This window comes from Neofelis nebulosa, chromosome 1 (assembly GCF_028018385.1).
Source record: "Neofelis nebulosa isolate mNeoNeb1 chromosome 1, mNeoNeb1.pri, whole genome shotgun sequence".
Taxonomy (NCBI): domain Eukaryota; kingdom Metazoa; phylum Chordata; class Mammalia; order Carnivora; family Felidae; genus Neofelis; species Neofelis nebulosa.
The window spans coordinates 227526395-227542752 of record NC_080782.1 but is presented as its reverse complement, the minus strand read 5'-3'; the positions used below and the strand labels follow the sequence as shown (position 1 = coordinate 227542752).

General features: G+C 35.1%; 1 protein-coding gene across 4 annotated transcripts in view; it reads right to left on the bottom strand.

The window, feature by feature from the left end:
- TRPC4 (transient receptor potential cation channel subfamily C member 4) overlaps positions 1-16358 on the bottom strand; it is a 206737-nt gene that overhangs the window by 137247 nt on the left and 53132 nt on the right. For all 4 annotated transcript variants that reach the window (XM_058686828.1, XM_058686837.1, XM_058686814.1 and 1 more), the window contains one exon: positions 8611-9015. In XM_058686828.1, coding sequence (XP_058542811.1) covers positions 8611-8988 — 378 coding nt within the window. In that variant the 5' untranslated portion in view covers positions 8989-9015. The remainder of the gene's footprint in view (positions 1-8610; positions 9016-16358) is intronic.

Genomic DNA, 16358 nt, shown 5'->3' with positions numbered 1-16358 from the left:
GGGGGTAATACACATAACATAAAGTCTAAATAAATGCATCATTATTTCTAATTTATACTTTATTTATCACGGTATTATTGTATTCAAAATTCACACTTATATTTGATGGTACTAAAATTGCTTCACAAGTAAGCCTGTATCTCCAAATCAAACAAATCTATCTACTTCCCCTAGGAAAATCCAGATACCAAGGAGGAATGGCATAATTAGGTCACACATGAGGGGTGAGGTTCCTGCAAAGTTAAATCCACTCCACTCAGTCATGATCTCATTTAAGGGGGGAAAAAGCTGTGGATTCAGTTGGTAAATTTGCAATTATGAATTTCTCTTATCTTGCAAAAACCACCCATTCCTTCTGGGTTGGTTTGAGCCTTCTCTCAGAAGGCTATATTCTATAAACTGGCTCTCATAGGCTCCAGGCTCACAATTTAGAATTATTGTCAAGTGTTTCTAATACATGATTCAAACAACAGTGACTTGGAACATTGATATATCTAGATGTTAATTGATCTAGAAAATTACTGCAGAAAGAAAAAATTGTAGTAATGAAAATGAGAGTACTCTTTCTTCCTAACTGCTTGAAAAATTGGTTCTTAAACATTTAAAATTCCACACTACTTAAATCCTCATTTTATTGTGCTTCAGATATTACAGCAATAAAATTTTACTTACCTTGCGTCTTACCAGTGAATAAGTAAATATAGTAGGTTGGAAAAGGAGGTATTTTGAAAACAGCTATGAGAAGTTCTAATCATATATTTTTTTTTATAATTCCCAATTATATTGACACCTTATCTATTTGATTAATTATAATTGTTAAATGACTCACTGTTATTCCTTAGTGATTAATTGTTCAAATCACTATAATTAATTAAAGTCAATGAATATATGGCTTACTGAGACATCATGTTATTATTTTTAGATTTAATCACAACATTTTTAATGGATTTGGGGGGGGGGGGTTAATAAAAATGGCTCCAAAGAAAGCTTTTCACCAAAACTCACATTTGAAAGATCAATTTCAATCTCTCTTATTTTTTTAAATAAGTTCTGAATTTTTAAAATGTTATTTTTGTTAATTTTTTGAGGGACAGAAACAGAGTACGAGTGGGAGAGGGGCTGGGAGCGAGGGACACACAGAATCAGAAGCAGACTCCAGGCCATGAGCTGTCAGCACAGGGCCCAGTGCAGGGCTTGAACCCATGAACCACAAGACAATGAACTGAGCCGAAGTCAGACGCTTAACTGACTGAGCCACCCAGGCGCCCCTCAGTCCTCTCTTATTTTAACATAAACTCACTCTTCATACCAGCACTAACCCTTCACAATGCATTTGCTTTGGGGAATATGTAGTCTCTTCATTGAACATACGTATTTTTAATTAAATTAAATGTAATAAACATAAAATGATCTAATGGTACCAAGGTGGAGGGACTTAATGAGCTCTCTTAATGCTAGGTACTTCAGTGTGTTAACTAATGTTTCCAACTACTTGCTGACTAAGGACTATAATCCTCCTTTTACTTATGAGCAAGTCAAGGCCCTAAAACTTAAGGATCTTCCTGAGATTATAAAACAGGATTTATATCCAACTCTTTCTCTCTCTTGATTCTCTTCACTATATTTCACTCCTCTGTCCGAAAGCAGAGAATAAGGGCTCCATTTTGTGTACCTTTACGATGGAATGGAAATGTCTCAATGCTTGGAGTTTTGTTTAATTGTTTGAGGTTTTTTTTTTCCCCCACTTGATTTTTAGAAAAAGGCTAAAATCCCTTTACTCTTGTGGGTTCCAAACATATTTAATGATGATGATGATTATTTGACTTTCATAGTAAGCGTGGTATGCTGAAAGGGAAGAGTAGGGGCATGTGGCTCAAAGGGATTATTTATAATTGGCTGGTCCTTGAGAAGAATAAAATGTCAATGTAACTTATGGAAGTTAAATGGTGCATTATTTTATGAATCAGAATGACCAGTTAGCTTATGCTACATTGTCATATTAACAGTACACCATAGTCTGTCTTTTAAAAATTCTTCTATTTGGGACAGAATTATTCATATCTCTCATGATTGCCATTTGCCAGCTGACTAAACACAATCTATGCTCCATGTTAGATTAGCTTTCAAACTCCCTGCTGTGGAATAATAAGACTCAATTTAATTTTTAGACTTCCAAAGTGCTTGTTAATAAAAATACTTTATATTGGTTACTACTTTACATCTTAAAAAGACTTCAAATTGGTTACTACTTTACATATTAGGGGATAAATTTCAGCTTTTTCGTACTAATGGTAGATTTAGACAATATTTAGACAACCTTTCTGTTGACAGTCCAAATCAGAATAGAAAGTATAATTGATGATTTATCTACTATGTCACACAACAGGGTAATAAGTATTTTTGAGGGAGAACGTCTTTAATACTTTACTGTATTTCTCTCTTGCCCACTTTTCCTCTCAATCTTGTTCTCCCTGAATTTTGATCATTCCTAAGATTACAGTTACGTATATATGTAGGTTCACTTGCTGTCAATATCCAAGCTGTAATAAAAACAAATAGAAAGGGTAACCTCAGTTGGTTAACTACCGAGGAAGGTAAATGTGTTCATTCTGTAAGGGGCAGCTCTGAAGACTAGGGCGTAGAGTGTCTTAGCGTACATCTTCCTTTATCAGGCATCAACTGAAGTTCATGGGACTGCAAGAAGGCAAATTACTTGTTCTAAAGCCCAATGAGGAAAACAAAATTAATGCAAGAGTTCAAAGTAAACTTTTCAGGGTATCTATAGTCCTGAGGGAGAAAGCAAATGGTTTCTATCTGAGAATTTTAGATTTCTTTTAAGAATAAAGTTCTCTGCCCAGTAGCCAGAGATATACTTATTAGTACCGATATCAACTGAGAAAACTATTCTTTATTTTTAGTCAGCGGGACATATTTTGGGTTGGATGTCTATTTGCATTAACATACTACTGCCAATATCCTATTTCAGACCCTGATTTTCAGATCGCATAATAGGCACTGTTTCTAAAGTCACAAGTTGTATTAGCAAATCTACTGAAACTATTTTTAAAAAGTTCCTCTACATGCACTGAAGTAGAAAGTCAAAGAGTGAACTGAATTAAATTCTCCTTTGCTCTCTCTGAGCAGGGTTTCCGATGATTGCATTTTTCAAATGAAAAAAAAAAGTCATGCACTCTAGAGGGTAAATTGCCAATGCTTAATTTCATCTTCGCCGCATATGTTGTGTCATTAACATATATACTCGTTAACAAGAAGGCAGATTATGGCATAATACAGTAATAACCGTATATTATGCTGTTATTATATGTTACCTTATAAAATACCTTTATGCAATTTGAACACCACCAGACTTTAAGAAGTAAATAAATACTATGATTCTAATTAACAGCCAAGAAAATCAATGTGTGGAATGATTGGGAGATCTGTCCTCTTAGAGAGTGGTGAATGGGGCTGGAAGTCAGCATCTCTATCCCTCAGCCCTGCTCCTTCCCAGCACTTTATAGCTGCTAATGACTTTGTTATTCCTTAGTATTTATTGAGCATCCAAATGAGAAATGACATTATAATATTCAAAATAGAGACACAGCCTGAGTATAGAGATCTAGAGACTCTTGTAAATTTATCTAACTCATATCCCAAACTAGGATAATTAATGATGTAAATGATTCCCATTCAAACTGTTGTAGTGCCTATAACTGGGAAGCATACAGTTATCTTTCATGACTCCTGAGTTCCAGCACTGATATTTCCTGCTTTTGTGATCTGGAACATGTCAATTTTACCTTTTTATTCCTTCATTTCTCCATCTATAAAGGGGGATAACAATAGCACCTACCTTCATACAAAACTCTTACCACAGTTCTGGGCATAGTGACAGGCTTAATGAATATTGTCTAGCATTATTACTGTTTTTATAATTATTATTTTTATTTTCACCATCATCATTCAGACTATCTCAAAGTTCATTGCCAGCTATGAACCTGGCATAGGTACACATGGGTATGTCCTATGGGTACATACTGGGAACGTCTTTCCCTCTTTTGTAAAATGAAGTGATTGGGTTAGATAATCTCCAAGATCTCTCAAAGTTATAAAATCTGATATTCTTTTTAGTAGAGCTCTAAAACAAATTTCTTCAACTGAAGTACTCCAGGCTTAACTGTTGAACTAATCAGTAATGTTTAGGAAAATTTTTTTTCCCAAAGAAGGGAAAAATATAATAAACATATTAGTGAACCTAGGAGACTCTCATATACTAAATATCACATAATCATTAGTATTTAAGGACATTAATTTAAATCTCCTGAAACCCAGTTTGGCACAGTAGAGTTCAAAACCTAACCTACGATATACAACCACAGGCATTTTCTAACTTTCCACTTCCTCTAAGTCAGTGGTTCTTACAGTGCTGTCTCCAGACCAGCAGCATTACTATCACCTGAGTACTTGTTGGAAATATAAGTTCCAGGGTCTCATTCCAGATCTGCTGGATCAGAGACTCTTGGGGTGGGATCCAGCAGTCTGTGTTTTATTAAACCCTTCCAGTGATTCTAATGATGCTGAATACTGAGAACCACTTTGTAAGTGAAGAATGGAAGAGAAAGCTCTGTTTCTGATAAACGTTTACTGAAGCAGTTGAAAGTGTAATTGAGTGTGGCCTTGAATCTGGCCTTAGATGACGTCAAAGAGAAAGGTCTGCTAGAAATAATTAAAAGTCAAGTAACCAATCAATTGGCTCAAAACGGGGCTAAAAAGTCACTCTCAATTATTCCCTGCAGAGAAGTAAGGTACTCAGAAGGTTAAGGAAAAGTCCAATAAAATTACCAGAGAATATCAGAGTAATTGTAGCAAGGGAGCAGTCTACATGAGAACACATAACGTTCCGTCTTCTTGCTTAGTGTAGAGAACCACACATTCTCTATGCTGTCTACTGGATGAAAGACATTAAGTATTACTCTTTATACTTTGTGATAATAAAATAAAAACAAAACACTAGAACTCAATACCCTGATTAATGTTGGTCTACATTAAATATGGAAGGAAATATTTAATGATCTGTGTCCATCTATTTATCTAGCACAACTGAAACATCTTCATTAGATGCTGCATTGAGAAAATCTTTTAACAGGCTAATAACCACAAGCATTTAAACAATTTATAAAGGCAAGAAGAGAAAATCAATGTCAGAGCGATAGGAAGAGAGATGACTTTATTTGTCTCAATGTCCTCACTATCATCTATGTATCAACCCTAGACCCCTTTCTTAAGTTCAAAATTTCAAATTGCCTCCTAGATGTCAATTTCAATAAAATAAAAACCAAGTATATCCAATCAGGTTCCATAGACTATGTCCCATAGTCTCTATCCCAGTGAATGCTGTTAACTTTTCCCAGGTATATATCCTTGAACACCCTTCCTCCTTCTTCTTCAGGCCCTTCTCCTGCCCCCTTATGCCCTCTACCCACTAATAGTTTGTATTTACCAAATCCAGTCAGTAGAATTCATCATTACCTAAGGATTTATTCCTCCTTCATCTTTTCCATTGTGATAATCTTTTTTTCATATCCCCGTGATATTTTCCTGTTTCTTTTCACAACTAGATCTTAAGACTCCAAAGAACGGGGACAATGTCTGCTCCCTAGCGCCCAGGACAACAACACAAGGCAGAGTAGGCGTATGCAAATTATAAATTGTTCCCTGGTGAATGTACACAAACTAATCTAAAAATCTCATGGCCCCTATGACTTCAGGACGCCATCACACACTGCATCTTTTTCCAGAGAAAGAAATTAATCTGTGAAAAACTTACAAAAGAAGAATATATTTCCTAATCCACATCTGTCACATTTTAAGTTCTTAAGTAAGTGTTCTAATAATCACATTTGTATAATTTTTATATTATATCCTCTTTCTTGACCCATTTTAGGACAAGTTTATCTTTTTTTTGCCTAGTTGGATACTATTGTTTTCAATAATATTAACATTTGGCTTTAGTGACCTCAACAGAATTAATGGCAATGTGTTCCAGAGTCTTTGGGGGGATAACCATGAGACTAGAAATTAGACAGATTATAATGATACACAAAATGGCTTACAACAGTCATAAGAATCATCTAAGCAATTACAATTTATAAGAGAAAGGATTCCTGTTAAGAACATATTTGCTGCATACAACACACTGATTTATGGAGGCTGTTATTCCAAAAGATGTTGGCTGTACCTAAGAGATGTAGTATCTAAGTAAATCACAGATAAACAGCCAAGCTCTAAAGGGATTTACTATCCCCAACCCCCCAGCCTGGACAACATCTTTTGCGTGCTACATTGTATACATTTTATGTTCTCACAACCTCACTTTCATTGTACAATGTACCAGGAACTCTAGGGGTAGGTTGGATTTGCTCTTTCAAAATTACAAAGTTCAAACAAAAAGATACAATTTTTTGTTTATTCTCAGTGCCTTCACCCAGGAGGAATTCTAGAATGTACAAATAGAAAAGGAAAATTCTTGGCCAGCAAACAGATACAAGAGAAATCTTCCAGAAACACATGGCCTGGGATATTTCTGACTCCTGGCACACTGCAAACCTTTACTGCCTTTTGTTAATAATCAGGGTTCAGATCAAGTGCCTGGAAGGAGCCAGGACCTACTTGTGAGACTAGTTTAGCTCAGAAGTTGAATATCTTCCAACAAACACTCTCATAATAGCAGATATCTTCTCCAGACACCAAATTACTCTGGCCAGAACAAATGTCATTTGCTAAAGAGACACTGAAATGTATGGCCAGTGTTCTCTAAAAAACAGCACTAAGGTTATTTAGTAATAAATGTAAAGAATGCATTTAAGGACAATTTTGTTCAATAGATTTGTTGCAATTTACAATGATCCAAAAAAAAAAAAAAAGTTAAACCATTTAAAAAAAAAAGAAAAAAGATCCAGACCACCGTCATGACACCTCTCTTATGGTCACCTATATAGACCAAAACCAAGAGGGTGTACAATATAAGGCCATTGTTATTAGAAACGATAGGCTATGATTGCAGAAGGAATTTCAAAATCACAGGGTGACTGAAGAAGTAGCATCTGAACTTACACAGATGAAAACAGACTTCTACTCACTCCTACTTGTGTCCTGCACTCTCTTAGTGGTAAAAACCTGGGATATAACATATATCTTTAGGTGTTACCATTATTACCTGCCCACTTCTGTCCAGGTGAAAGGACAGACGGAAGGAGAGACGAAACAAGTGAATTCTCTACCAGTAAAATGTTAGCAGTATGATGGAAAGGGAACACACAAACAATTGGATATGAAACAGACAACAAAAAGCCAGTAACCCAACAAGCCGAGTATTGTCCTTGTGGAGTGTGGCTTTATGAACCTTAGGTTCAGCTGAGGGGAAGTGGTGGGCATGCATAAAAACGGACCATAGAACACAGCGAGACCTTTTTCCAGCCATGAAGTTTTTCTGCAAATAATGGCTAGCATCCTGATAAAAGTCCTCCAGGAGAGCAGAAATAATAGTAGCCACAGCAGAACTTGCTTTAAAAGAATGTAACATCTCCTAACAGTCTACCATTGGCAGAGCTTGTGCATTATCCAATACGGCAGAAATCGCTAGAGTGTAATAACACACGTTTTAAGATTTTACTTTAAAAGACATTTTGAGTCACTAAAGTTTGTGCAATGTCTTTGCAATTAGTCTATTAGACTTGACGCAGGGAAGTGAAGAGTTCAGTGTGAGAGGAAAAAGGATCAAACAGACAATTCAGATACAGGGCAGTCACAAAGGGAAGAATCTAGACAGAGAAAAAGATTCCTTATTTGTTTCTGTCCATGATTTCTTCACTTCCTTAGCTGTTAAAACAAACAAACAAACAAACAAACAAACAAACAAACCAAAACAAAACCCAAAGAACAAAAAAATAGGAAGGTAGGGAAAAAAACACCCCACAAATTGTATGTAGATTTGTGTACCTTTTTAGTTTATTTTGTACTGATGACACTAAGATATAGCTACACTTTGGCATTGGTAAATTTAATACAGTTAAGCCTATAGTCAGAGTTTAGTTATTTTCTAACAATCCTTTTTTTTTTAATTTGCCTCAATTTAAAAGAATCCACTAGAGTTTGCTAATGAACAATATCAAAATTAAGTGATAGAATTCACTTTTGCAGTAAGATGCAGAGTCCCAGAATAGGCAAACAAATTAAACAGGAAAAGAGCAAAAAGAATTCAGCCGGTTGCTGTAGAATGTTGAAAAATGAAAGAGGAAAAATAGCCACACACACAGAGTGAGCCCCAACAGCATTCTAGGCTGAGCATTACATAGAAATATTTCCAGTGTAAGGGAAGCCAACACAGGCCATTTTGTTTTGCTTTAGTTCTCACTCAAGGTCTGATTTGCCAAGCAGGGGGTGCAGGTGCTGGTGACTGTTGGTGGGTAGTAAGTGTGTATCTACCAGTAATTGTCTATCACAATAGTTCTGACTTCAATTCTTGTAATTCTTAAAATCTGGGGAGAATTTTAACATCCACAGAAACCTTCTGCAAGTAAAATATATTAAAAATGGTGCTTTTGCACATACCTGTTTTTCTCCACTGGGCTTTTTGTGATTCAGTAACAGCTCAACAGCTCCAACAACTTCTTTCCTAATAGCGTGTAATAGAGCATCTCCAACATAGACATTAAAGCTTAAAAGTAGTTCGATGAGCTCCAAGTTCTCATTTTCAATTGCAATGAGGAGAGCAGTTCTTCCAAGAGGATCAATGCAATTAATATTGATTTTAAAATAAATTTCAGCTTCCTCCAGGGATTTCTTGACACTTGCATAATCTCCCTTTTCCACAGCATTTAAGTAGGCTTTTTCTGATGGTGAGAGTTCGGATTCTGCTCGGACTATCCTTAGAGGGATGCGATCTCTGTAGGGGGCATTCACATTTCTTTTGTAATAGAACTGAGCCATGTTTCATGCCATGCTATTTCCTTGTCTCTGAAAGTGCAAACAGAACCCCAAAAAACACAAGGATTAGTGCTAATACCCTTTTTAATCAGTATGTGTCACACTTAACAACTAACTATAATGCCAATAACAACAATTATACCATCATTCTGTAATCGATTTTTTTCTCCTTAAACAATGGAAATAGGCTTAATAATTATTCAGTTATCTAGAAATGCAAGTTACAAAGTCCTAGTCTAAAAGGAATAAAAAATTGGAAAAGTTACTTTAAAAGTGGCATCTGTCAGAGGAGGTACCTGTAATTTTTGGAAATTATTCACAAAATTTATCGTAAATATATACAGTTTTTAACAGAGAACTCTGAAACTTAAAGGTTGTATCTTTGAGGTCCTAAAAAGGAACCAGGGATTTTCAAATGTATCATTCACTATCGATTTTGCTAAACATATAGATGCTATTGAAATTATGAAATATCACTATCTTAGTAAAATGCTTTTCATTCGTAATGTATCTACTCTTAATGTCACTAAGTACTGACATCAAAGTTAATATGAATTGATGATATCAATATCAATGAAATATCATACTGAGCCTGATGAGTATAACTGTTTATCCCCTTTGTAAGTGAATTCACTTGAGGGGAATGAATGTGTATTGATGACATTAATGATCAAGGTGAGTCTAAGCAATTTACCAAATGAAGAATTTAGAAATGTTCATGTAGAGAAAGTTTATTATGAAAATGCTATTTTCTTAATTCTATTACCTTGATATCATGAAACAATAAGCCACAAGACAGAAATATTTTCATTATATAATGTATTATTTGGAAGTTATAGTAAAGATACAGTTGAAGATGAAGGAATTATTTTAAATAAATAAAAGATCATCTTAAGATAGATTAACAAGAACGAAGTCACTGGCAATTATATTGATTTAGTATTATCCTACTGATACAAACTTGCAGAAAAATCTATTATGTTTTTAAAAATTTTTTATTGCTATTAGCTCCTGATTTCATATTTATGATCTGAACTATTTTATTATTCTATGTCATTTATATTCAACCTACATGTTTATTTACATACATTTGCTATTAAATTAAAATTAATGGGGGATTCTGGGTACCTGAACATGCATAGTCATCTTAATTGATCTTTTTAGACCTAATCATTTTATGAGTAAATTAACCTGATTTGAATAATACTTTAAAGGTAGATTAAACATGTATTGAATGAGCAAATGTGATTACATTTAATGGAATGTTTTCAATTTGGGAAATTATGCATCATTTGCATGCTACCTCAATTTAATAGGAATTTCCGTTATCAAGTAGTTAAGTTTCACTTTTTGATGTTTCAGATTATTAATCACAATTTCTCAAATATTGAGGTTCAGCATATAATACACACAACTTTTATTTCCTAATTTGTTCCTTTCTGACATTAGGTTTAGTATCTTATTAAGACCCTTTCATAGATGAAGCAAATGTAAGAATCTCATAAGCCAGAATATTTTTCTCAAATATTTCACATTTTTTTAGTCTTGGTGTTTTAAATGTATAATGACCAACTACACAGCATAATATACACTCATTTCTGCAATTTCAGACAGGGGGTATTGTGAGTTCTTTAAATGGTAATGTTAATTTTTCAGAGGAGAATTTTCAACTCTATTACTTTCAGGTGTGCAAATTATAATCAAGCTTCAAGCTTGGTATTTGGAGGTCCTCCAGTATTTGGAGATGTTTTAACTCACTAGAATCATGGGATAGAATTTATATAATTTATATTATGGGATAACAAGGACAATTTAATATTCTAGCATAAATAAAACTACAATAAATCAAGATTATTATGATCCTACATATCTCATTATAACTTTCTGATCCCCAATGCCAGCACTTCCCTCCCAATCCATGTTAGCATCAGTAAGAGTGTGTGGAATCAATGTCAATGGTTTTCACATTGTAATTTTACCAGGACTACAACATAAATGCTTCATAATGATAATAAGTGGCACTAATATTCCATTTCAATGCTCACTTTGTTTATTTGCTCACTTTGTTCTTACTCCAGACTCTTGGAAAAATACATAAACATTCCTTTTTAGAACTGAATTCAAGCTTTGCCACCAATAGTTGTTTTGCTTACGACTAATGTTTCAAAGTAACTTACCGAAAGTACAGGTTAAAAGAAGATATGAAAATACACACACACACACACACACACACACACACACACACACACACTTTGCAGAACTCTGTCTGAATTGTTAGTCAAGATTAAAAATCACCCTAGAGAATGGAATATTTTTATTTTATTTTGTTGCATGTACTCTATTTTATTAGTGATGATATCAAATAATTAGATAGTGGAGGGGCCTGGGTGGCTTAACAGCGAATGACTCTTGATTTGGACTCAGGTCATCTCAAGGTTTGTGCGATCGAACCCGGCATCAGGCTCTGTGCTGACAGCATAGAGCTTGTTTGGGATTCTCTCTCTCTGCCTCTTTCTTTGTATCTCTCAAAATAAATAAATAAACATTACCAAAAAGAATTAGATAGTAAATAGCATTTGACTTCTTGCTTTTAAAGCACAGGATGGGGTGTGTTGGTGGTTTAGTGGTGAGCATAACTACCTCCCAAAGCTGAGGATGTCAGTGACAATGAAGAGACTGGTGAACAACAGAGAAGGTACTGGAGAAACTGGGGAGAGGAGAACAGATAATGAGAAATTAGATTTATTAAAATCTATTTCATTTAATCCAGATAATTGCCATAAATGTAAACTCCGTAAGGACGGGTTAAAACATGATACTGCCCTGAAAGGAAGACATATTCTAGTGAACACTGTGTTCAAAATGTGAACTAGGTATGAGATGTTACATTCAGTTACCTGTTTCTCCATCCATAAAGAGGGGCAAACAACACTATCAAAGGAATGAGTGAGAAGAATCAGTGTCAGCGCTGAAAAAGATCTATTAACAGTATTGTCGTCTTTTAGTTTCTTGGATTTGAAACAAATATAAGACCTCACATTGAGAAAGATAGACAGAATTTAAATATATTAAAAATTTAAATACATTAAATAAATGCAATTTAATTATTTACAATGAATTGCAAAACACACACACATAAAACAATTCTGGATAAGACTTTAGAAGAGTTGGGGCGCCTGGGTGGCGCAGTCGGTTAAGCGTCCGACTTCAGCCAGGTCACGATCTCACGGTCCGTGAGTTCGAGCCCCGCGTCAGGCTCTGGGCTGATGGCTCGGAGCCTGGAGCCTGTTTCCGATTCTGTGTCTCCCTCTCTCTCTGCCCCTCCCCCGTTCATGCTCTGTCTCTCTCTCTATGTCCCAAAAAAAAAAAAAAAAAAAAAAAAAAGACTTTAGAAGAGTGAGGAAGATTATATAACTTTTCAGTACATAGACTTTAGACAAGTCTTGGATTATTTGAGTTGCAGGGATACTAATAAAAGGACAAAAATCAAGTTTAACTTTTGGAAACTGTGATAGACGGATGTGACAGTGAGTGTAAAGTGCTGATAAGGCTGATGGAGTTCCTGAATTGACACATTTATCAGCAACTATGGAATTGCTACTGGATAGAAAGTCTGTAAAAGAACAGGAGGCTCAGTACAGCAAAGATCCTGACCTAAAGCGTGCAAATCAATGCCTGTTCCTGGTCTTGAACTTTCAGAATGAACTTTCTGGAAAGGAGAAGATGTTTTCCCCCATGAAATCACAGAACTGAACAGATTCTTTGATTTCAATGCCCCCTGTAGAACACACAATCCAGAAGTGAAATGAATGTTTCATTGTTATGTTTCAAAGACTCAGAAGAGAGATGGGAAGTGATGGGAAAAAAAATCCTCAAATTCTGCAATGTGAATTTTTAATTAACTGAAATTTTATTTTCTGTAAATGCGTTGGGAATTAAAACCATCAAAAAGGTAGATTGTCATCAATCCCAAGAGAAATTAAAAAAAAAATTGTCACTAGATATGAGAACCACAATTACCTAAGCAACATAATGATATATAGAAAAAGAAAAGTTCCAATATTTACATGGATCAGAAAGCATATTCCCTAGAGGATGGACTTAGTTGCTGGGTGGAAAGAACAGTGCACTTCCAAACAACACAAGGGAAAGAAAATATGCAGAATACAGAAATCTCCACTCTTTAGTAGAAATCATTAAAGTTAAAAGAAAAGTTCCATATATATATATGTATATATATACATATATATGTATATATATATATTTAAATTATATATATTATATATGTATATATATATGCACATATACACATAAATATGCATATATATAATATTTATATATATATATATGTAGTTTTTTATTCCCTAGGTTACTGTCAAAGCATTCATGTTTACAGGTTGACTTCATCACACCATGAGAAATCTGACTCCCATTTTTTGTTAGGGTACTACTACATATATTTAAGTTGCTTTTGTACTTTTCATGGACTCTGGTATGAAATAACATTTTCTCAGATAATTTACTGACATTTGATCCAATTCAGATTTTTATTTTTGGCTATTGGTATAGTACATTATCTCTATAATCTTTGATATAATACACACTCCACATAAACACCAAATGCTCTAATCTTTGGTACCACTTTGAATTCCAGACCTGTTCCTACTGTCTTCAGGCAAGATACCACGTGAACATTTCAGTAACTGTAAGTCTTGTACCAAAAGTGCCACATAATTCACTGAAATGTTTTGTGACTTAGTCTGACCAAAACCCAAGTGACTCTTGTTTTGATGTTGTAAAAGCACACTGACTACCAAATTCTTCTGAAAGGTTTTAAGGATATTTCTGTGAATTTCAAGAAGTTCATGCTATATTACCTTATGAAAAGAAAAACACTTTATTAACTAAATATTACAACATCCTAAGATTTTAAAGGAGGAAGTTGGGATTATGCTTATGTTTAAAATGGAAGCCCCTTATGATTTAACAAGTACCAAACTTAAAACTAAACCCTAAATATTCCTATTTAAAAACAAAACAAAACAAAACAAAACAGTACCTAGGAGAATGCATTTGCAGGGCAAAAAAAAAAAAGTTATTTATCTTGATTTTTATCTCATGGGATTTAGAAAACATGTTTTAGAAAGTATATATAGCTGTCAGAGTTTGAATTTCCACCCTGAGAGTTAGAATGTGCATTGATATATTCCTGTTTTTCCCTCCAATTTCAGAGGAAAGGATGCTCTCTCTCTCTTTGCTCAGGCTGCGAATCCCGCTGCCTGAGGAGTTTTCAGTCATTGCCACTTCTCTAAAACCTTACATCAGCCCCTTCCTTCTTTCAGACCTTAAACTTTTCTCTGCATACTGAACTCAGATATATACAGGTACCTAATTTTCAGATAGGTATTTTTTAAAGTAGGTGTAAATGTTTTCTCTGTATTTATTTGTTAATTTTTTTCATTTTATTTATTTGAGAGAGAGAGCACCAGTGGGGGAGAGGAGCAGAGGGAGAGAGAGAGGGAATCCCAGACAGGCTCCACACTCAGCATGGAGTCTGATACGGGACTCAATCGGACAACCCTGGGATCATGACCTGAGCCGAAATCAAGGATGCTTGACAGACTGAACCAAGAGGCGCCCCTTTCACATAGTTATTTTAAAATTCTAATTATCTTTGGCAATTATCTCTCTCTCATCTCTGATTTTCTTTATTTTATAAAGTTTAACCTTATCTCTCATTTACTCATTTACTCTCCCTAAGATAGTACTTATTGCCATCATGGAATAAATACTTTCCTTAAAGTCAATCATGTCCTGCTAATTGCCAGATTCATTTTGATGCTTTTCAGGCCACATGATACTTGGCTTTCCAGCAGCCTTTCTAAATAAGATGTGCCTCCCCTTGAGTTCTCTGATGCTCTTCTGTAATGTTCTACCTTCTGCCTACACGTGATCTCTCTCCGTAGTCCCCCAGCTTGTTTTCCTTCCATCTAAAGCCTAAATGTTGTTAATACCAGGGTTCTGCCCATGGCTCTTTTCTCCATTTGTCACTCTCACTAGCAATTTTCATCTGTTACTCATTATTCAAAATGTTCCATAAAACCCATATATGTTTTTAAAGTCTGCTGTTATGTTTTCAGTATGTTCTAAAATCCATGTTCCCAGGCCATACCTCTCTAAATTTCTAGACACATGCTGTCCAGTATGGTAGCCAGTAGTCACATGTGACTATTTAAATGTAAAGTAACTAACATTAAATCATATGAAGGATCATTTCTTAAATCTTACTGGCCATATTTCAACTGCAGTATAGCATTTCCTGTGTGTAATGCTGACTGACTTTATCTCCTCATTATTATTGGCTACACCAATATCCTTCCAAATCATCTCACTGATATTATTCTTGCAACCTCTCTAGCCTCCACAATGTCAGATACCTAATCATGCTAAAATGTAAATCTGATCAAGTCACTCTCTTACTTATAACTCATAAATGACTGATAATCATTCACAGGAAAACATACTAACTTATTACAGAATATTGGACTCTCATGATCTGGTTTCTAAATGCCTTCTTGTATGTATTTCCCAAGACTGCTCTTGGAAAACCGTATTTCACATTGACAAACTACTTGGCTACTAAATCTCTAGGCATTTTCTCATACTGTTCTTCACAACAGGAATACCTTTCCTTCCCTTGAGCGTCTGGTAACTCCTGCCAAGTTTTAAAAACTCCTGTGAAGTATCATAGCCTTGAGGATTTTTCTTCCCTTCCTCCCAAAGAAGGGTTATATGGCGTTTTTTTATGGGTCTTTATAAACACTGTGGACCTCTTAGATTTAGAACTTTTCTTATTTACTGTATAGAAGACATCCATATGTCAAACATTGGCAATACCATGGTGAATGAAAGCCAAAATCTTTGTACTCATAGAGCTTATGATCCATGGAAGAGGATCCACAAAAATTTAAAAAGGCAAAGGTGCAAACTGAATAATTACAATTTTGTTAAGGTTATAATGGAAATAAATGGTGAGAGGCTATGGAGAAGCATGGCACAGGGGAAGAAGAGATGGAGAGTTGCATGAGGTAGGGTGGTCAAGGGTGGCCTCTCTGTGACATGAAAGATGATAAAATGCTAGCTAGATAAAATGTGAACAGTGCAGAGAAAACCATTACGTTAAAAGGATCTGAAAGTGAGAAGACAGCGAGGCAGGAGGAACATTTTAGTGTGTGGAAGAGGCCAGCTTGACTGGAGTATAGTTGAGTAAAGGAGAGAATGGAGGAGGTGACTCTGCAGCCCACAGTGTGGGGTATGAATTTTGGAAAGCATTCTAAGCATAATAAGTTACTGAAGGGCTTTGAGCTGGGGAG